General features: G+C 40.1%; 1 protein-coding gene and 1 long non-coding RNA gene across 2 annotated transcripts; one reads left to right on the forward strand and one right to left on the reverse strand.

Annotated features, from left to right (window-relative positions):
- Window positions 1–12,180: 12,180 nt before the first annotated feature.
- LOC116023356 lies at window positions 12,181–14,146 on the reverse strand. The gene is made up of 2 exons (XM_031264350.1): window positions 13,235–14,146; window positions 12,181–13,154 (listed from the first exon to the last, which is right to left on the reverse strand). The coding sequence occupies exons 1-2, from the start codon at window positions 14,144–14,146 to the stop codon at window positions 12,297–12,299; spliced, it is 1,770 nt and encodes a 589-aa protein (XP_031120210.1). The 3' UTR covers window positions 12,181–12,296.
- A 1,505-nt stretch (window positions 14,147–15,651) lies between these two features.
- LOC116023154 lies at window positions 15,652–16,584 on the forward strand. The gene is made up of 2 exons (XR_004099369.1): window positions 15,652–16,127; window positions 16,357–16,584. It is a non-coding gene; the product is annotated as an uncharacterized LOC116023154 (long non-coding RNA).
- Window positions 16,585–22,326: the final 5,742 nt, after the last annotated feature.

Consider the following 22,326-nt stretch of genomic DNA (forward strand, 5'->3'; position numbering starts at 1 on the left):
AAAAATAAGATAATGGACAATGTAATGAATATCAATTGATAAATTTGAATGTAAAGAATCTTTGCATGAGAGAAAATAAAGACAATATAACTAATGAAATTATTTCTCTTATTTAATTTAATTTTTGATAATGAATAATTTTTTCAAATAAATGTGTTGTAGACACATAATTAAAGAAGTATAACCATTTAATTAATTTAATAAGAGTAAAATAGAGTGAAAAACTTAATTATGTCAAATTTGATTGAGATGAAGTTCGAACCTAAGACCTTTCTTATAGAAATTAATGGGTAAGTTAAAAGTTAACGGAATATTAACGGAGAAGAAAATATTTAACAGAAAACTTAATGGATAATCATAAAAGTAAGGTTAAATTAGGTAATCTTTATTAATAATATTAATCTGAATTATCTTAACCATCTATTTGATTAAATAATTCATCTGAACCATCCATTTGATTAAATAATTTGACTGCCATTTTTTCTACCCATTTTAGGCCTAACTCTCTTGGGCTCTTATTAGTATATATATATATATATATATATATATATATATATATATATATATATATATATATATATATATATATATACTAGTTTTTACACGCGCGTCGCGTGAATATAATAATGCCCAATATTTTCTTTTTTAAATAAGTTCTTCAAAGTATATCAATACAAGATTATATAGGACATGTTCATGCATATGTAATTGAATGTTGAATTTATTTATTTAAATCGGCAATTCAAAGTATATGAATGCAAGATTATATATGAGATTGATTATAATTGTCACTAAAATAAATGTTTGCAATTTTGTAAAAATGATAGTCAAAATATTTAGTCTAAAAACGATAGTATAAATATATACTACTTTTGGTAATAAAAATTTATACATTTTAAATCATATTAATAAAGAAATACGATTTACCTTTAAAGTAAACAGCTGTGATGTAGTCCAAAAAATATTACGGGGTAGTTTTTCGCTTCAATTTATTGGGTTATTTGAATTTCTTCTTTGTCAACAAATCCTCCCTAAGTAGTTAATATGATTGATTTCAAATTATTTTTTTTTTAATTTTTTCTATGTTATTAATAGAATACTTGGTAAATAAATATATAACATTATTTTGTATTATAACATTGATACATAATATTTAATTACAAGAAAGTGAAAAACAAAAATAATGAATAATGTAGTGAATATAATTAATTAATGAATTTGAAGATAATGAATTTTTGCATTGTAGAAAATAAAGACAATATAAGTAATGAGATTATATCTCTTTCTAAAGAAAATAATATATTTAATTTAATAAGATCATAAGAGTACGTAATAGAATGGATACTTAATTTTCAATAATATACTCTAACATATTTATTTTTAGTTTATGTTTAACAATTATACCAACTCTAATTAGGATGAGATTCGAACCTAAGACGTTTCTTATAGAAATTAATGGGTAAGTTAAAAGTTAACGGAATATTTCGTTACTAAAGTTAAAAGTTAACGGAATGTGAGGTTATTTAAGAAAAGAAAATAATATAAAAGAGGGTAAAGAAGGAAAATCATAAAAGATTACTAAAATCAAAATAATATGAACCATTCGTTTAAGTAAATAATTACACCAATATTTTTTTTCTTCCCGTTAGAACCCTAACATTATTGGCTCTTATTAAGATTGTAGATATATATATATATATATATATATATATAATGTGATGATTGTTAATTATTAAATGTATTCTGCCATTGATAAGCACTTACATGCTTTTGTTGTTTGATATTCTTGAAGACACCGAAAATTTGAATCGACAAATGGACCGATTAAGTTATTATTGGGCTCAATTTTAGATGGATTGTTGGACCAATTTAATTAATTGAGTCATTATAATTAAATTAATTTAATTAGCCCAGTTAAATTGGTGTTGGGCTATTGAATTAATTAACGGTCCAAGCCCAATTCATATTTAAATTTAATTATAATAATTATAATTTAAATATAATTTTATTATATTTGAATTTAATAATTATAATTAATTTGAATTTGAATTAGATGATAGAGTTTTGAACCTGGACTTGATTGTGGCAATGTTCATTCCTCTTAATTAATTAATTAATTATTTAATTAATTAATTAAGGAGTTTGTTGAGGGAAGTTGGTTGTACACTCTACTATAAATAGAGCCCCTCATTTCACATTTTAGACACACCTTGAGGATTGAAGACTTGAGAGCTTTTGAAGGCTTTGAAGGCATTCTGAAGCAATTAGAAACTTGAAGTACTTTGACGGTTCCGGTTGAATATCACGCCCTTGAATCCCGGAAAGCTACGCCATTTGAATCTCGGAAGCTACGTCAGTTGAATCCCGGAGGCTACGCTATTTGAATCCCGGAGGCTACGCCACTTGAGACCCGAAGGCACTTCAGTAGAACACGTCAGTGAAGAATCAGAGGACTATACAGAGATTTTGTACCTGCAACTTGAATTACACACACATTGTAACCCGATATTGTGAATATATACAATTTCGAATTTTTTGTGTTTACAGATTTTAGCACGCCCAGTGGGACCACTCTGCCTCTCATCTCTTCACCTCCAAGCTATACAAAGAATCTAAATGGCATCAAGAAAGACTTACGCTCAAGTTACCGGCTCTAAGGCATCTTCTGTGGCCGGCTCCGACAGGCGCGAGGTGCAAGGTGCACTGACTCGGAGTCGAGTGAGGGACCTAGGGGTGGAGTTGATCGAGACCCGAAACATTGCTCGCAACGTCGTCCGAAGGCTTGGAGGCGTCTCCATCGGCTCAAAGAAAGCTACATATGATAGGGGTTCATCCTCAACAACAGAGACCGTTGGTGGCAAGAGTCCTATTCCCTCAAATGAAGCTACTCGAAGCGAAAGTCCTCCCCCTACTCCCTCAAGTACAACTACCAGCAGCAAGGGCCCTGCGAGTCCTACTCCATCAGGCGAGCCCCTTAGCAGCGGAAGCTCATCTCCCATATCTCATCCATCGCCGATGTGGAAACCAGCCTCGGAGAGGACCCACGTCTACACAGTCATGCTCGCTATGGCAACAAACGCAGCTTCGGTGGAGGAACAGCTAGCGAACATCACCAAAGCTCTGGAGGGAATAAGCGGGCTTCTTCACAGTCAAGAAAGGAGGCTTAATGATCTGAGTGAAAAGGTTGAAAGCGGAAGGAACGGCGAAACAAGTCGAGCTTCCGAGAAACGACCTCAAGAAGAGGCTATTGACGTCAAGTCGCCACGTCATCAAAGCAGGCACATGGAAGAGACTACCTCTCGCCTGCATCCCGCTGAAAGGAGTGTTCAAGTGTCTGGGGGCATGATACACATCGACCAGCTGAATGACTATATCATGGGAGCAATCAAAGGGAGACTCGAGGGAGGACAACCTTCATACACTTACTCCAAGCCTTACACCCAAAGGATACAACCTTCATACACTTACTCCAAGCCTTACACCCAAAGGATTGAACCTTCATACACTTACTCCAAGCCTTACACCCAAAGGATTGAAGAAATATACACTTACTCCAAGCCTTACACCCAAAGGATTGAAGAAATGAAGATGCCGTCCAAGCCTTACACCCAAAGGATTGAAGAAATGAAGATGCCGCTCAAGCCTTACACCCAAAGGATTGAAGAAATGAAGATGCCGCTTGGCTACCAACCTCCCAAGTTTCAACAGTTCGATGGAAAAGGCAACCCGAGACAGCACATCGCCCACTTTGTGGAAACTTGCAACGATGCTGGAACATATGGAGATTTCCTCGTCAAGCAGTTTGTTCGCTCTATGAAGGGCACCGCCTTTGACTGGTACACTGACTTGGAGCATGGCTGCATCAACAGCTGGAGTGACATGGAGCGTGAGTTCTTAACTCGTTTCTATAGCACAATGGAAGGATGAACGCGCAGGCGCTTACATTGAGAGATGGAGGGAATTGTGCCTCAACTGCAAGGAAAAGATATCACAAAGTTCAGCAATTGAGATGTGTATCCAAGGCATGCACTTCGGGCTATCATACATCCTGCAAGGTATCAAGCCCAGGACATTTGAGGAATTATCCAGTCGTGCTCACGACATGGAGTTGAGCATTGAGAACAACGGAGGGCTTAATATGTCAAGTATGCCTAGCTCCTCTAAAGCACCTGCAAGGCAAGAAGTCAAGAAAGGGGGCAAACCCTTCCCAAAGCAAGAAAAGAAAGAAGTTATGAACGTGAAAACATCACCAGTGCGGGTTTTCACCAAAGTGACTAAGAAGCCTAGGCCTAGGTCATTCTTTGGGCCATCAAGGGGAACTAGAATCATTGAAGAGATGCAGCAGAAACAGTATCCGTTATTGGACTCTGACGTTTCACCCATGTTTGATGAGTTATTAAAACTCAAGTTGATTGAATTGCCCGAGATGAAGCGCCCTGAAGAAGCCTCTAGCGTGGATGACCCCAAATATTGCAAATATCATCGCCTCCTCGGACACCCAATTGAAAAATGTTTTGTTTTTAAAGATAAGGTGATGGCGCTAGCTCGTGATGGAAAAATTGAACTTACTGATGCGACGGCAAGCTCTAACCAAATCTCATGTGGAATGTTTGCACCATTACTCATGGAGGATGGTGAGAATGATGGGGGCAAGCAATGCAAACGTCTGCTTCCCTTTATTGTGAAACATACTGGGGGGCAACACTCGAAGCCGCCACAAGTTGATTCCGTCTACGAGAGGGATTGGGTGCTTGTTACCCATAGAAAGCAAAGGAATAATGCTAGGCCTGTTAGGCCATTGAAGAGAATGACGAAGCGATGGATTAAGAAAAGGCCAGCAAGAGATCCCGTTTCTGACGTGAAGAAGAAGGGGCATCCCAACAAGCCGCGAACACCGGTTACCCTGGCTCAATACATGCCAAAGGTGTTTCATCAACATAGGACGAATATTCTTGGGGCTGGCCTGAACGCTAAGGAAAAGCATGTTGAAGTTGAAGAATGTTCATTCCCTGTGGTCGAAGGAAGCGACGAGATCCAAGTCCACAAGGCTACATCTTTCACCACCGAGATAACTTTCAAAGATGAAGATCTATTACTGGGTGGAACACCTCACAATCGCCCACTATTTGTTGAAGGTTATGCTCGCGAACAAAAGATTAAAAGAATTTTGATTGATCAAGGATCGTCTGTGAATATTCTTTCACTCCGAGCTGTGAAAGAACTTGGTATTGCCACTGATGAACTCTCGCAAAGCCGCTTGATGATTCAAGGATTTAATCAAGGCGGGCAAAGAGCCTTGGGTATTATTAGACTCGATCTCAGGATCGGATCTTTGAGTTCAAGTACTTTGTGTTATGTAATAGATGCAAGGACATCCTACAATCTGTTGTTGGGTCGACCTTGGATACATGAGAATGGAGTAGTTCCTTCATCATGGCACCAATGCTTAATGTTTGAGAAAGGCGGTGTGATAGAGAAGGTCGTCGCTGATGAAATCCCATTCACTGAGGCAGAGTTATACTTTGCAGATGCGAAATTTTACTTAAAGAAACAAGTCGTTGAAGACGACGTTGATAAAAGCGGTAATGATACACCTCCCGATCCGAAATGGAAGGGTAAGCAAGTCGTAGACCAAAGTCAGTGTGACAAGGAACTTATTTTCCCACTAACAAGAATTGAACCATTAAAAGCCACTCCGGTCAACTCGTTGGAAGATCAAGTGCGGGTGGGAACAAGTCAGACATTGCCCGAGAAACGCACAGATGGTTTTGACCCCAATGCCTATAAACTCCTGTTTAAAGCAGGCTTCGACCCCAAGGAACCGCAAAAATTGGGTAGGCTCATTCCAGAAGCCGGTGGTAGAGGCAAGTCAAACCAGCAGGACCCACATGCACGCAAAGGATTAGGCTATGTCCCTCCCAAACCTGTGCGAATTTTTATAAACAGAGCTTCAAGTAACTGTATATCTACAGATGAAGGTGAGTGTGATCCACAACTCACTCCTGCCAATGGCAAAAGGAAGTCAGTCTTCAAGAGAATGGGGAAGATAGAGTCTCAGCGCTCAGTCTTTGATAGATTGGGGTCAAACCCTCAAGCCCCCAAAAGAAAGTCAATCCATGATCGACTTGGAGTTGTCCAAGATGTGAAAAACAACGCAAGTCATCCTGTTGAAGCGGAACCTTCTAAAAGGCCTCGAAGTATGATTCCTTCTCGTATGAGACGAGAAACAGATATTCATATTTCATGCGGAGAAGTGCTGAAAGTCCAACCTAGGACCATTGTACACACTCGTGTACAGAAAGGGGAGAATGAGGAAAGCGTTGGCTCAAGTGCTGATGTAGCATCACCTCAAGGAGAGGAGGCGTCGTCTTTCCACATCACTCTATGTGATGAGATCCCGATTGAGGGAGAAAACGCAGAAGAGGCACCCCACGAGTTAGAGGAAGGGGTACGAGCCGCAATAGATGAATTAAAAGAGGTTGATCTAGGAACCCCTGAGAATCCTCGGCCTATCTTCATCAGCACACTCCTTTCTAATGAAGATGAAAAAATCTATGTCGAACTGTTGAAAGAATACGTTGATGTCTTTGCATGGACTTACAAAGAAATGCCAGGGTTAGACCCAAAGGTGGCAGTACACCGCCTGGCAGTGAAAAAGGCATGCCGTCCAGTCAAGCAAGCTCAACGGCGCTTTCGCCCTGAACTTATTCCCTCAATTGAAGGGGAAGTCAACAAACTTATAGAGGCCGGATTTATTCGCGAAGTGAAATATCCAACTTGGATATCCAGCATTGTGCCCGTGCGCAAGAAGAACGGCCAATTTCACGTATGCGTAGACTTTCGGGACCTTAATGTTGCATGTCCGAAAGATGACTTCCCACTTCCCATCACAGAATTGATGATAGATGCTGTAACTGGGCACGAGATCATGTCATTCATGGATGGCTCCTCTGGTTACAATCAGATTCGCATGGCGCCGGAAGATGAGGAGTTGACAGCGTTCCGAACGCCTAAAGGCATCTATTGCTACAAAGTGATGCCCTTTTGATTGAAAAATGCAGGTGCTACATACCAAAGGGCTATGCAGAGAATATTTGACGACATGCTTCACAAAATGGTGGAATGCTATGTCGATGACTTGGTTGTGAAGTCAAAGCTTCGCACAGATCACTTGGGACATTTAAGAAAAGTCTTTGACCGCTTGCGAAAGTTTCAACTTAAGATGAATCCTTTGAAATGTGCTTTTGGGGTTGCTGCTGGGAAGGTTCTTGGGTTCACTGTTCGACATAAGGGCATTGAGATCGAACAAGCTAAGATCGACGCTATAATGAAGATGCCCGAACCACGAAACCTTCATGAGCTTAAGAGCTTACAAGGGAAGTTAGCATACATCCGAAGGTTCATATCAAACCTGGCAGGAAGATGTCAACCCTTCAGTCGGCTAATGAAGAAGGGCACCCCGTTCGTATGGGACGAGGCGTGCAAGAATGCGTTTGAAAGTATCAAGTCATACTTGATGAAGCCGCCCGTGTTGACCGCTCCTATTCACGGTCGCCCACTGATCCTTTATATCTCTGCCCAAGAAAGCTCTGTGGGTGCCCTGCTTGCTCAGGAAAATGACAACGGGAAAGAGAATGCCCTCTACTATCTCAGTAGAATGATGACCCCAAATGAGTTAAAATACTCTCCAATTGAGAAGCTATGTTTGGTACTCGTGTTCACCATTAAAAAGCTTAAGCACTACTTTGAAGCTCACATCATTCAACTGGTGTCGAAAGCGAACCCGGTAAAGTTTGTTATGGCAAAGGTCGTTCTCTCTGACCGCCTGGCAAGGTGCTATTTATTGTTTCAACAGTTTGAAATCGTCTATGTGCCACAAAAGTCTGTCAAGGGGCAAGCTTTAGCCGATTTCTTAGCAGATCACCCAATACCGGCTGAATGGGAATTATCTGATGACCTACCTGATGAGGATGTGCTTATCATCGAAGTCCTACCCCCATGGAAGATGTATTTTGATGGAGCTGCGCATAGAGGAGGGGCAGGAGCTGGAGTTGTGTTCATCACCCCGGAAGGTGAAGTGTTGCCATATTCATTCACCTTGACAGAGCCATGTTCAAACAATGTTGCTGAGTATCAAGCATTGATACTGGGACTAGAGATAGCAGTTGACATGAAACAGCTAAGAATTAACATCTATGGAGATTCAAAGTTGGTCGTCAACCAAGTGATGGATCTGTACGAAGTGAGGAAAGCAGAGTTAGTCCCATATAACAACTACGCAAAGATACTCATACAATGGTTGGGGGACGTCACGATTGAACATGTACCAAGGAAAGAGAACAAGCAAGTTGACGCCTTAGCCGCATTGGCTTCAACTATTGCTCATCCTACAGCTCGAGTACAAGTATGTCAAAAGTGGGTAATTCCACCTATCTTCAGCGAAGATGGCTCAATCGATGAAACTGTTGAACTCCCTACTGCTTCCGTTTACGACATTGGCCAAGATGACTGGAGGCAGCCGTTGATTGACTACTTCACTGATGGGAAGTTACCAGAAGATCCTCGCAAAAGGGTGGATATAAAGCGCCGAGCTCCTCGCTTCATATACTATAATGAGACGTTGTATCGTCGTTCATTTGATGGAGTCTAGCTCCGATGTCTAGGAGAAGAAGAGGCATTACAAGCCATGCAAGAAGCTCATTCTGGGGTGTGTGGTGCACATCAGTCTGGCCCTAAGTTGCATTTCCACATTAAACGAATGGGTTATTATTGGCCTACAATGGTAAAGGATTGCATAGATTATGCTCGAAGGTGCCAAGCTTGTCAAGTTCATGCAAACTTTATCCATCAGCCACCAAAGCCTTCACACCCAACAGTCGCATCTTGGCCGTTTGATGCTTGGGGACTTGATGTGGTTGGCCCAATTACGCCCAAGTCATCTGCAGGGCATACATACATATTGGCCGCCACCGACTACTTTTCAAAGTGGGCAGAAGCCGTGGCATTAAAAGAAGTAAAGAAAGAAAATGTGGCAGACTTCCTCCGCGTTCATATCATATATCGATTCGGCATCCCACGATATATCTTAACTGATAATGGGAAACCCTTCGACAATAAATTGATGGACAAGATCTGCAAGCTTTTTGACTTTCAACAGCGGAACTCATCAGCGTATTACGCAGCTGCGAATGGGCTTGCGGAAGCTTTTAACAAGACCCTATGCAATCTATTGAAAAAAGTGGTCTCAAAATCAAAACGTGATTGGCATGACAGAATGGAAGAAGCGTTATGGGCATATAGAACCACATACCGCACACCTACTCAAAGCACTCCATATTCTTTGGTGTATGGTGTGGAANCCGAAGGTTCATATCAAACCTGGCAGGAAGATGTCAACCCTTCAGTCGGCTAATGAAGAAGGGCACCCCGTTCGTATGGGACGAGGCGTGCAAGAATGCGTTTGAAAGTATCAAGTCATACTTGATGAAGCCGCCCGTGTTGACCGCTCCTATTCACGGTCGCCCACTGATCCTTTATATCTCTGCCCAAGAAAGCTCTGTGGGTGCCCTGCTTGCTCAGGAAAATGACAACGGGAAAGAGAATGCCCTCTACTATCTCAGTAGAATGATGACCCCAAATGAGTTAAAATACTCTCCAATTGAGAAGCTATGTTTGGTACTCGTGTTCACCATTAAAAAGCTTAAGCACTACTTTGAAGCTCACATCATTCAACTGGTGTCGAAAGCGAACCCGGTAAAGTTTGTTATGGCAAAGGTCGTTCTCTCTGACCGCCTGGCAAGGTGCTATTTATTGTTTCAACAGTTTGAAATCGTCTATGTGCCACAAAAGTCTGTCAAGGGGCAAGCTTTAGCCGATTTCTTAGCAGATCACCCAATACCGGCTGAATGGGAATTATCTGATGACCTACCTGATGAGGATGTGCTTATCATCGAAGTCCTACCCCCATGGAAGATGTATTTTGATGGAGCTGCGCATAGAGGAGGGGCAGGAGCTGGAGTTGTGTTCATCACCCCGGAAGGTGAAGTGTTGCCATATTCATTCACCTTGACAGAGCCATGTTCAAACAATGTTGCTGAGTATCAAGCATTGATACTGGGACTAGAGATAGCAGTTGACATGAAACAGCTAAGAATTAACATCTATGGAGATTCAAAGTTGGTCGTCAACCAAGTGATGGATCTGTACGAAGTGAGGAAAGCAGAGTTAGTCCCATATAACAACTACGCAAAGATACTCATACAATGGTTGGGGGACGTCACGATTGAACATGTACCAAGGAAAGAGAACAAGCAAGTTGACGCCTTAGCCGCATTGGCTTCAACTATTGCTCATCCTACAGCTCGAGTACAAGTATGTCAAAAGTGGGTAATTCCACCTATCTTCAGCGAAGATGGCTCAATCGATGAAACTGTTGAACTCCCTACTGCTTCCGTTTACGACATTGGCCAAGATGACTGGAGGCAGCCGTTGATTGACTACTTCACTGATGGGAAGTTACCAGAAGATCCTCGCAAAAGGGTGGATATAAAGCGCCGAGCTCCTCGCTTCATATACTATAATGAGACGTTGTATCGTCGTTCATTTGATGGAGTCTAGCTCCGATGTCTAGGAGAAGAAGAGGCATTACAAGCCATGCAAGAAGCTCATTCTGGGGTGTGTGGTGCACATCAGTCTGGCCCTAAGTTGCATTTCCACATTAAACGAATGGGTTATTATTGGCCTACAATGGTAAAGGATTGCATAGATTATGCTCGAAGGTGCCAAGCTTGTCAAGTTCATGCAAACTTTATCCATCAGCCACCAAAGCCTTCACACCCAACAGTCGCATCTTGGCCGTTTGATGCTTGGGGACTTGATGTGGTTGGCCCAATTACGCCCAAGTCATCTGCAGGGCATACATACATATTGGCCGCCACCGACTACTTTTCAAAGTGGGCAGAAGCCGTGGCATTAAAAGAAGTAAAGAAAGAAAATGTGGCAGACTTCCTCCGCGTTCATATCATATATCGATTCGGCATCCCACGATATATCTTAACTGATAATGGGAAACCCTTCGACAATAAATTGATGGACAAGATCTGCAAGCTTTTTGACTTTCAACAGCGGAACTCATCAGCGTATTACGCAGCTGCGAATGGGCTTGCGGAAGCTTTTAACAAGACCCTATGCAATCTATTGAAAAAAGTGGTCTCAAAATCAAAACGTGATTGGCATGACAGAATGGAAGAAGCGTTATGGGCATATAGAACCACATACCGCACACCTACTCAAAGCACTCCATATTCTTTGGTGTATGACCGCACACCTACTCAAAGCACTCCATATTCTTTGGTGTATGGCCGCACACCTACTCAAAGCACTCCATATTCTTTGGTGTATGGTGTGGAAGCAGTCTTGCCTCTAGAGCGCCAAATACCTTCTTTAAGGTTGGCCATACAAGAGAATCTCACTGATGAGGAAAATGCCAAGTTACGCTTGGCTGAGCTAGAAGCCTTGGATGAAAAACGGTTGCAAGCTCAACAGAGCTTGGAATGCTATCAAGCTCATATGTCAAGAGCCTTTAACAGAAGGGTGAGGACCCGTTCTTTTCAAATTGGTGACAAAGTACTAGCTGTTCGAAGACCAATCATTGTGACACGAAAAACCGACCACAAGTTCACTCCAAAATGGGATGGCCCCTATGTGGTTCAAGAAGTATACACCGGTGGGGCTTACAAGTTAGTTAGTGAAGATGGTTTGAAGGTTGGTCCAATCAATGGAAGATTCCTAAAGCTCTACTACCCTTAAACTTAGAGTATCAACACAAGTCATAGACACTCCTGGCCCGCATGAGTTAAAACTGTGAACGGCTTTACTTATTTAAAAAAAAAAATCTTTTGAACTACGTTTGACTTGATCTCCTTCGCAGGAGTACGTAGGCAGCTTAGAAACACTTTCTCTTCTAAGTTCAGTCATAATTAAAATAGATCCTTTTGTGTCAAGTCCGTTCGAAACAACTTAGATTCATTGAAGTTTAATCATTTCATTGTATGTTATGATTTAAAGTGGATTTTCTCGTTAGTTGATTTCGAAGTGACTCATTTGGGGTTTATTCAAGCTCATTTTCACACTTGTGATCGAAGAAAATTGTTTGCAAGTCTCATGAAAAGGAAAAAATAATGAATTCAACTCACGTCAAAGTCTCGTTTCAAAAGAAAAGAACTCATACAAAGTCGAAATGAAAAAAAGCATAAACTAAAGGAGTACGATATCTAAACATCAAAGATCTACACTATTCAAAAATTCATCAAATCTGCTTTGTCTGCTTCTAGATCTTTCTCCGCTAAGGAAAGCTTATCTTCATCTTCACTTGTCAACATGGGAGTCTCCTGAATGCGTTTCACTGTTTCTTCGGTAGAAGTCACAACCTCTTGTGATGTGTCGCGCAGTCCTTGAGCCTCAGTCACAAGTTCTTGGAGCTTTGGCCTTTCATCATGGATCCTGGTCAACTCCTCCCTTGAATCCTTTATGGTTCTCTCAGCCTCCGTTATGGTTTTCTCTGCTTCCTTTATAGCTTCTTCTAGGAGGGTCACTCGTCCGTCAGAATCCTCAAGGATCTTTTGCTTCTCCGATAGAAGGATTTGAGTTTTAGAGAGCTTTTGTTGAGCATCCTTAAGAGCACTTTGCGCCGAACATAACTCCGCAACTTGAGTTTCAACTGGCATCGCTTCTGAGTGCTGGGACCGTATCTTATCATAATACTCAGCCTTCTTAAAGAAAACATCCACCCTGTTCTCTAATGATGACAGGTCTACCGCGTTATGTTTCAAAAGTTGGATTTGTCTCTCAACACTTCCTTTGAAAGAAGAAACACTTTCAGCTGGAGTTTCCTTTAGGTTCTTGCAGATATCATTCCAAACGCCTACGATCATGGCCATATACTTTGACATGAAGGAATCTGCACTAGGAAGAATAGAGACATGAGACGGTTCCAGTCGTGCTCCTTTGTGAGGTGGGTTTGAGGGCAACGGTGATTGCTGAGATGCTGCCACTTGATTAAGGGATTCAGAACTGTCGCTATGTTCCACCTCGCCTATAGAAGAATGTTGGTTCGACGACCGGGCGTCATTGCTCACATGTAACCCAGCAGAACCCTATAAAAGGAATACATATATCAATAAGACTAAGATTTTGAATCATGGTGAAAGGAAAAAATTCAGGAAAGTTTCCTAACCTCGTTCGACGGTCTTCTGTTTCGTTTAAAATTGCGATCACTATCAACATCCTCGTCCGAACTTCGGTGCCTCACTTGCTCCTCCCTCCTCTTTTGGGTTGCATGTTCTGGTTCTTGATTATGGGGGGCATCCTGTACTGGTGCTTTGCCTTTTCTTAAAGTATCCAGTTGATCCCTCTGCTCTTGAGTTATTCCCTCTCTAACGGTTACGTTTGGGTCACCATTAACGACTATGTCTTTGACGCGAGTCTCAAGGAGATTTGCATGCACATCAACCAACCAGGCTTTGTAAGTGTCTAACACATGTTTCTTTGGAAAAGTCGGGATCATGGGAAATGTGGCCTTAGACATAGAGTGGAAGTGCTCATACTGGCGATGTAGTTGAAATCCCTTAGCAAGTGCGACGTCGCGGTCATCCGTCAGTAACAAACCGGGGGCAGATGCTTGGTAGAATCCAAACCGACGACTGAAGCGATGGGGTACATAAGGCTCAGCCTTACATTGGCGTCCTTGGCGTAAAACAAGAAAACCAGGGCGCAAACATAAGAAATATTCAAAATTATCTTTCCCCCCTCTCTTGTCATCACAGAAAAAGAAGTCTCTACCATTTTGACGAGACATGCAAAGCCAAGACGCGTGTTCGCCCTTAAAAATCCTCTTACGAGCATCAATTCTGTCGTAATGCTTAGCACCGCCTTCTCCGGAAGAAGTGACCATCTTTGGAGACAACAACATGAGGCTAGGGGTCTTGAAGTGAGTATTGAAGTAAGCTGCTAGCCATCCATATACATAATGGATGGGGAAGGGGGTGCCGATTTGACCAGGAGAGAAAGACTCTGAAATCGAGTTTAACCCGTAGTAGATGCTGGCAAGGACTGGAGGTGCGAGGCATACCTTAATCCCTTTCGCCATTTTGCACGCCATATTAAAAGTCTCAGGGCGAATGGTGGCCGTGGGGTTGCCCGGTAGTGCGAACGTACAGAGCCAACACGCTAGAAATGCTGCTAAGTAGACTTCCTATTCAAGATTTGGGGGGATGTTTAGTTCGACGAAGGGTGCTTTACTCATGTTCGACCATCTAGGAGCAGTTTCAAGGATCCCGCTTGGGTTGTGAGTAGCCTTTGGTCGAGATTTCTTATTCTCTTTTCGAGGTGGAGGAGTTGGATATCTTCGGGTTTTCCTGCACCAGAAGTCGATCCATCGGGATGCTTGAATAAAAGTGGTGTGATTTTCTTGTTGAGTCAAATGGAAAAACGCCTCGAATAAGTGCGCACAGCATGTGTATGAACCCTTGTTCAAGTCCAAGGCGTTTGGGATGCGCTCATCGTAGATATCCCCAAGCAATGGCAACCCTCCAAGCATGTACAGATCTCGCAGCGATATGGATATCTCGCCGGAGGAGGTAATTAATGTGTTGGTTCGTGGGCACCACACTTCGCAAAAAGCTTGGACAATGTCAACGTTGCGGTCATATGTGAATAATGACGCGAACACAACATCATATATCATGCCTTCCCGTAGAGGTTTTCTGAAGAGGTTAAGTACATCTTCAGCCCATTCCCAGTATCCTGGAGTGTAAATGAATTCGCCTCTGAAATCGATGTCGTTACCCCACTTGACCTCATCATCAATTATGCGATTCCCCAGCGTGGGAAGGATATCCGTGGAAGGTTCATGTTTCAATCCCGGTTGCAAAGTCCACACTTTGGACGGTGGAATGTTATACTCAGGAGTCCAATTGCGTTCGTGATACGACACCGTGAGCTTTGGCGGTGAAGGGGATGCAAGGGGATGATTGACGGCCAATGTGACTTTGTGGTCGCTCTTGGTGCTTGATATCACCAATTTCCTTTATCCTTCGAACCATTGGTCTTGAAATTGCACCATCTTTGAGCCGCGTTGAGATTATGTCAAAATTGAGAAAAATTACTGCAAAAAATAATGATGATAATGATTAAGGTTATTATTATTATTTTCATCATTATTAACAAAGTTATTATTATTATTATTATTATTATTATTATTATTATTATTATTATTATTATGATCTAAGGTATAATATAATAGTAATAATTAACTTTGTTGTTAGAGTTATGGAAATTAAGAAAGCAAAACACAAAAGATCAAAAGCAAAAAAAAACGAAAGAAAAATAAAACAGAGAAGAAAGTGAAAAGGGAAAAGCAAAAAAAAAACCTAGGAATCCAAAACAAAAGAAACGAAAAAGTGAAATAAAAAAAAACAAAAGCAAAAAAAAAACGGAAGAAAGAAACTCAAAAGGAAAAAAACGAAAGAAAAAAAGCAGAAACGGAAAAAAACAGCAAAACAGAGTGTATGTGTGTCATGGTGTTGTCTCCATCAGAATTAAAGGTGATGATGTGTGTGGAGGACAGCGCCACATTGAAACTAGCTCTTTTTCTCTCTTTAGATGATGAAGGCAGCTTTATCAATTAAAAGAGCTCGGCTCCGGTCTTCGTCAATAACGCTGTCGACATTATAGTTCCCTTTAGGAGCATAGGCGCACCCCTTGCTCTCATAATATTAAGATCGGTGGGTCTCCATCTTCTGTTCGAACTATCGATAAAAGTTTAAGCAGCGACCTCCAGTAGACGTAGCAGCACCGATTGGCGACATCAGCAGGGGAAAATTCCGCGATGCAATCCAACGACAATAGCCCAATGTTCGTTCTCTCTTCTTTGCTCTACAAGTTTGGCGGCAGTGTGCTATTGAGGAGGAGGCAGCGTTGGCGGTTGACAGTTGAGCTGTCCGATGAGGAACTCCGTCAACGACAGAAATCCGTCTAATCCGAGTAGAAACCCACTCTCGGGCGGCATCAATGATACCGCGCTCCGGTGGTTGTTCTACCCGACAGATTCTCTGTTGCTTCCTCCTTGGGTTTGTGAACTTCATTGATTCTTGATTTCAGTTTATTTATTGAATGGTCTTGCTACTCCTCTGTAAATGAAAAAGCAGTAGGGAAAATAGAAAATAAAGAGTAAAGAATTTACCTGATTGAAAGGGCAGACTGCAAATCAGTTCTCCTTAATCTGCTGCTTTGATTTGGTGATGAATCTTCTTGTTCAACGCTGATGAGAAAAGTGATGTGTTATGGCTATATTTATAGGTGATTTGGGAGTGTTTGAGTTCAACATGGAGTCAGTTTGTGACTACTAAGCTGATAATCACGTCGCGCCATACAAGGGGAAAACACGGTGATCGTTGAATTTGGATAGAGTCCTAAATTTCATGGATTGTTTAAAGCTTACTGGTTTGTATTGGAATGGGATGTCAGATGTGTATCAAGGAAATTGGATTTACATATTGGGCCAGAACATAAATTCATTTTCGATCATGGATTCGTTGAGGTTGATGAGGTTGATGGGCTAATTAAAGTTAGTTCTATTATTTTGGCCCATTGATTAAGGCATTTTAAATTTCGAGATTTCTCGCTCCAAGCACGTTAGGCAGCATGTCACGACAAGTCTCGAGGGGGCAATTTGTAGACACCGAAAATTTGAATCGACAAATGGACCGATTAAGTTATTATTGGGCTCAATTTTAGATGGATTGTTGGACCAATTTAATTAATTGAGTCATGATAATTAAATTAATTTAATTAGCCCAGTTAAATTGGTGTTGGGCTATTGAATTAATTAACGGTCCAAGCCCAATTCATATTTAAATTTAATTATAATAATTATAATTTAAATATAATTTTATTATATTTGAATTTAATAATTATAATTAATTTGAATTTGAATTAGATGATAGAGTTTTGAACCTGGACTTGATTGTGGCAATGTTCATTCCTCTTAATTAATTAATTAATTATTTAATTAATTAATTAAGGAGTTTGTTGAGGGAAGTTGGTTGTACACTCTACTATAAATAGAGCCCCTCATTTCACATTTTAGACACACCTTGAGGATTGAAGACTTGAGAGCTTTTGAAGGCTTTGAAGGCATTCTGAAGCAATTAGAAACTTGAAGTACTTTGACGGTTCCGGTTGAATATCACGCCCTTGAATCCCGGAAAGCTACGCCATTTGAATCCCAGAAGCTACGTCAGTTGAATCCCGGAGGCTACGCCACTTGAGACCCGGAGGCACTTAAGTAGAACACGTCAGTGAAGAATCAGAGGACTATACAGAGATTTTGTACCTGCAACTTGAATTACACACACATTGTAACCCAATATTGTGAATATATACAATTTCGAATTTTTTGTGTTTACAATTATAATTATCGTTAATTGACCAGGAAACATATTATATGATGATTTCACGGTATATGCCTTGTAATTATTGTATTTGGCGCATGAGTTTATTGCTTCCGTAACAAACTGCATAATAGTTTGCAATTAACCATAATTAATTTGAATATCAAATATTTATTATGTATTAGAATTATTGTTCTATTAGAATTGAATTACGTAGTTCCTTTTAATATACTACTAGTATTTTCACCCGTGCGTTGCACAGTATGGATTTGTTATAATATTTTAAGAATATTTGGATCGATATACAATTATATAAATTGTAACATCGAATATTATATAGCGCAATTTATGAAATTGGTTGGACCGATTATATTTTTTTGATGTTCTTTGCTTGAATTAGAGCAAATAATTGTCCAATTACCCAATGCGATGCACAGATAAATTTTTTATTATATATTTAGATAATAAAAATAAAGATGAAATTATAAAAAATTATAATATTGAACGTATATGTAACCCCTCACCTATTTGAGTATTTGAGTAAAATTAAGGTTCGAAAAATATTTCTTTAGGCTATAACATTCATGAGATGATCTCCCGATGCCTCAAAAGAATTATTATAAGTAAGGACAGTTAGTAATAAGCTGCGATCGTACGTCCCGGTCACGAACCGTAAAAATTTTAGGAACTAGTATTCGGACCCGTTTGTCCTAGGAAATGGATTTTTAGACACCATACTATTATTCTGGAATTTCCTATTTAATTAGATTAGCCCATAGCAGCTAAAATTTATTTGTGATCGTACTTCACGAAATTTCGCGGTGTACCGAACCTAGCCCAATTTTGAGTTCTAGACTGGAATAAATTTTTGGGTTCGAGAATTATTTCAATTGAATTAGTTTCTACCGATAATTCATCTGATTTAATCCCAATCAGTCTAAGCTAAGATATTTTAGATTATTTTATTCCATTTTATTTTAGATCTTATCACATAAGGATGAGACTAGTTCCATTTTATTTTAGATCTTATCACATAAGGATGAGACTAGTCAACTAAGATTTTAGATCTTATCACATAAGGATGAGACTAGTCAACTAAGAGTGGAGTGGGTTTCACATAAGGATGAGACTAGTCAACTAAGAGTGGAGTGGGTTTATAAGGCAAATTTTTCTAGTCAACTAAGAGTGGAGTGGGTTTATAAGGCAAATTTTTTCCCCTTTTTCCTTGTGATTGCCGAAAAAAAAAAAAATTTTTTCCCCTTTTTCCTTGTGATTGCCGAAAAAAAAAACAGAGAGAGAGAGGGAGTGGGATTTTCATCATCTTCATCAAGCTTCAAGACTCCATAGCTAGCAATTTCTTCACAACTCTCAAGTTATTCGGTAAAACTCCAATTTTATTCGGTAGATAGCTTTATTTTTCAACCTAGAACATGAATCTACGTTAAGATTTCTTAAAATCATGTGTTATGTTGTTGTTGGAATTCTAGGGTTTTAAGGTGAATTGGGGAAAATCATCTACAAGGATTTTCTACGGAATTAGAAACCCGGTTGAGGTAAGGAATCCCTTTAATTGGGTGAGGTTGTTTGAAACTAGATAATTGATAGCTTGGTTGAAATATGATGGGCTCTAGGTGGAATGTTTGTGTACATGATGAATGTATATATATATATTGTGTACATATTGAGTATATGTACGCATGGTGCAAGATATATATGTATAATTATAAGTATTATGTACATATATATATAGTATGAGTGTACGTGTAGTATATATATATATATTTATAAATATTATGTACATATATATAGTATGCATGTGCGTGTAGTGTAGAGTATATATATATTTATAAGTGTTATGTACACATATGTAGTATGTATGTATGTGTAGTATAGCATATGTATACATATATTTATATAAGTGATTTATGTATATATATGTAATGTAGGTACGTGTAGTGTAGTGTATATACAATTATAAGTATTGTGAGTATGTTGGTGTGTTGTACGTGAACTATAGTAGTTATATATAGATATATATATATTTATGTGTATCGTATATATATATATCTATATACGTGTGCTGTGTGGGTATTTAAACCATATATATATATATATATATATATATATATATATATATATGTACGTATATGGGTATGTATGTATTAAGAAAAGGTCACATTTGGTGTATCGTATATGGTATGTATAACCCATAATTGTATATGTGGTTAGTGAGAAGAATAAATATATGTTATGTGCTATGCCTATGTCGAAGTTGGAAAACGTATATGTCATATACATTGAGATGTATGTGCCAAATGTGAGACTTATGTAATAATTGTGGAGTTGAAAGTGTAGAATTGTTACACTTAAATTACTTTTGTGAAAGGATGTTAATGGATCATCCAAAGGTTTTGCAAAGAAAAGGAGGATTTTTGAGTTTGGGTAAAAAGAGAATTAATTTCCGAGTATTGGAATTGACCCAAGTATGTCCAAAATATTTTCAATGCAAGAAAATGGAAAGAGTAGATAAATGTTTTCAAACCTTAGTTCTAGTAAAAGTGGTGAAGGATCTTGTTAACCACGGAATAAAGATGAGCTTAAAGTGCCTATTTCGCATGGTAATTATGTGTATGATCAATCATACTGTGGGCGAAGTCTATTCGCCGAGTACTATATCACCCGGAAGGAAAAGGTACTCCTACGGGGGTGTGCACACTTAAGTATAGTCACTCTATGTTCGGGTAGGTGTCGTTCTTATGAACCTAGTGAGGCTAGCTAGGAATCATTCCAACGCTCCTATAAGTTCAGGGGATCAGTATTAGACCGGACGATGACCATTGAACCCGAGTTCAACGATCCAAGTGATTAAAAGTGAAGAAAGGACTCCAAAGGCCTCAAACTTTCTGTCTAGGACTAAGTGGAATTTCGAAATACGAATGTAGTTACTCCGTAGCTACGGGAAAGAGAGATGTAACAAGTTTTAAGTACCCAAAGGTTGTGGGTGATCTTTCTCTTTGAAAAGAGAAAAGTGATGAGAATATCATTATGAGGGAAAGGTTCTACTAAAGTGATTACACGCAAGATGTGAGATTTATGTTTTCTACTACTTACTAGTATGCTTAATTGTTTAACAATATATTATTGAGTATGTAAATGAATATCAAATGACCCTGTCAAGAGGGAAAATGTTATGAGACGTTATGGAATTGTGCTCATAATGTATGCAAGTTGCTATTTATAACTGTTGCAGGTAGAATCTTGCAGATTAGTAAGGTATAGGGTTTCCTATGTAACAACTTTTACAAAACCTTTATTTAGTTTTGAATAACCCATGGATATCCTTACTTAGCCGTTGTGCTAACTACACTTCACTGTGTTCTTATCAGATGCAATCTAGTGTCAGTTCCTGCAGTCCGGTGAACTCCGAAAGTTCACCGGAGTATGTTTGTCAGGGCATGGATTATGACGATTATATACAGATGATGGAGGGGGAAGACCCATACGCACCTGGTTATGCTCCCGAGGCTCCCACCAACCCAGATACTCCTATGGCTCCGTCGGCCCCTTTTGTCTCTTGCCCGGTTATAGACGAGGTCCAGGCTGCTTACGGCTTTTACCCCATAGAGCCGTTAGATGGTAGCGATCCCCTGGAGTTCATTGTGCACTACCCCTACCCTTGGTACCCTAGCCCTCGGGATGTTTGGGAGGAGTGGTCGATGGTCATAACCACTTCTCGGTTTTTGTACCACATTACCTGGTATGAAGGGGAGTGGCACCTGGTCTTGGGAGAGTTCACCGGCCCCGTGTACCGCATGCTTGACTACACGTCGGATCTTTGGGAGTCTTTGGGAAATTTTTTGGTGTACATATATTTTTTGTAGCCTTAGTGGTGGCTAGGTATGACTAGTTGCGTCTAGGCTGAACCTTGTTGGTATTTTGGCCCGAGGGGCAATCTTATGTATGTATTTTTGCAAGATTATATACTTTGCTTAATGAAGCTTCACCAATTGACATGTATGAAAGTGTTAAGTACCTGTTGAGTGATTATTGTGATGAGAATAGTTCCTTTAGCCTGTGCACCTAGAGTGAGGTTTATCGCGGAATGATAGAACTCTCTCTCTAGGTGTGGCGGTAATGCCTCGGATGTACGGGAAGGTAGGTCCGGGGTGTTACAAAGTGGTATCAGAGCCTAGGTTGAACCTTCGGGAATTAGGTCGAAGCCTAGGTTGTATGGCCTCGTTGTAGGTCTAGGATTGAAATTCGGAGAATTCGATTTTCAAAGTCCAAGTTTGAGTCAGCCTAAGTTTGCTAAGACTGAGCCTAAGTGTGAGTTTTGGAGCGGAGCTGGAGACCAGGCAGCATCAAGAAGGGGCACCTCATCATCTGTATTTCGTGAAACCTCCCGATTCTAGAATGCTTTGATCAATATTTGTGTATCTTTATGTGTGTTAATCATTACTTATAATTGTTGTGAGTAAGCATGATAGTATAGTGCGTTCCTAACTGTTATGCCATAGTTGAGATACGTGGTTGATGAGCATGGCGAAGTGAATGTTGGGAACTGCTGGATAGTACTTGGGTAGCTGCTATACTAACTGCGTAGCTAGCTAACTCCTTAAGAGCTTTTATGCTTCAAGAACTAACTTGAAACTGTCGTTTGGTGAAGATGCCGCCTAGATGAAATATACCTGTCGGTTAGGGCGACGAGATATCGGCAATGGACCGTATGGCTCTCGCAATGGAGCAAATGGCCGGATTTATGATGGCTCAACAAGTCCATAATCAAAATAACAGACAGCCGCGAGTTGATTTTGCAAAGGCCATAGCGAGCAGGCAGCCACCATACTATGCGGGTGAAGAAGACCCGGTGATCTTA

The sequence above is a fragment of the Ipomoea triloba genome, chromosome 6, assembly GCF_003576645.1.
Source record: "Ipomoea triloba cultivar NCNSP0323 chromosome 6, ASM357664v1".
Taxonomy (NCBI): domain Eukaryota; kingdom Viridiplantae; phylum Streptophyta; class Magnoliopsida; order Solanales; family Convolvulaceae; genus Ipomoea; species Ipomoea triloba.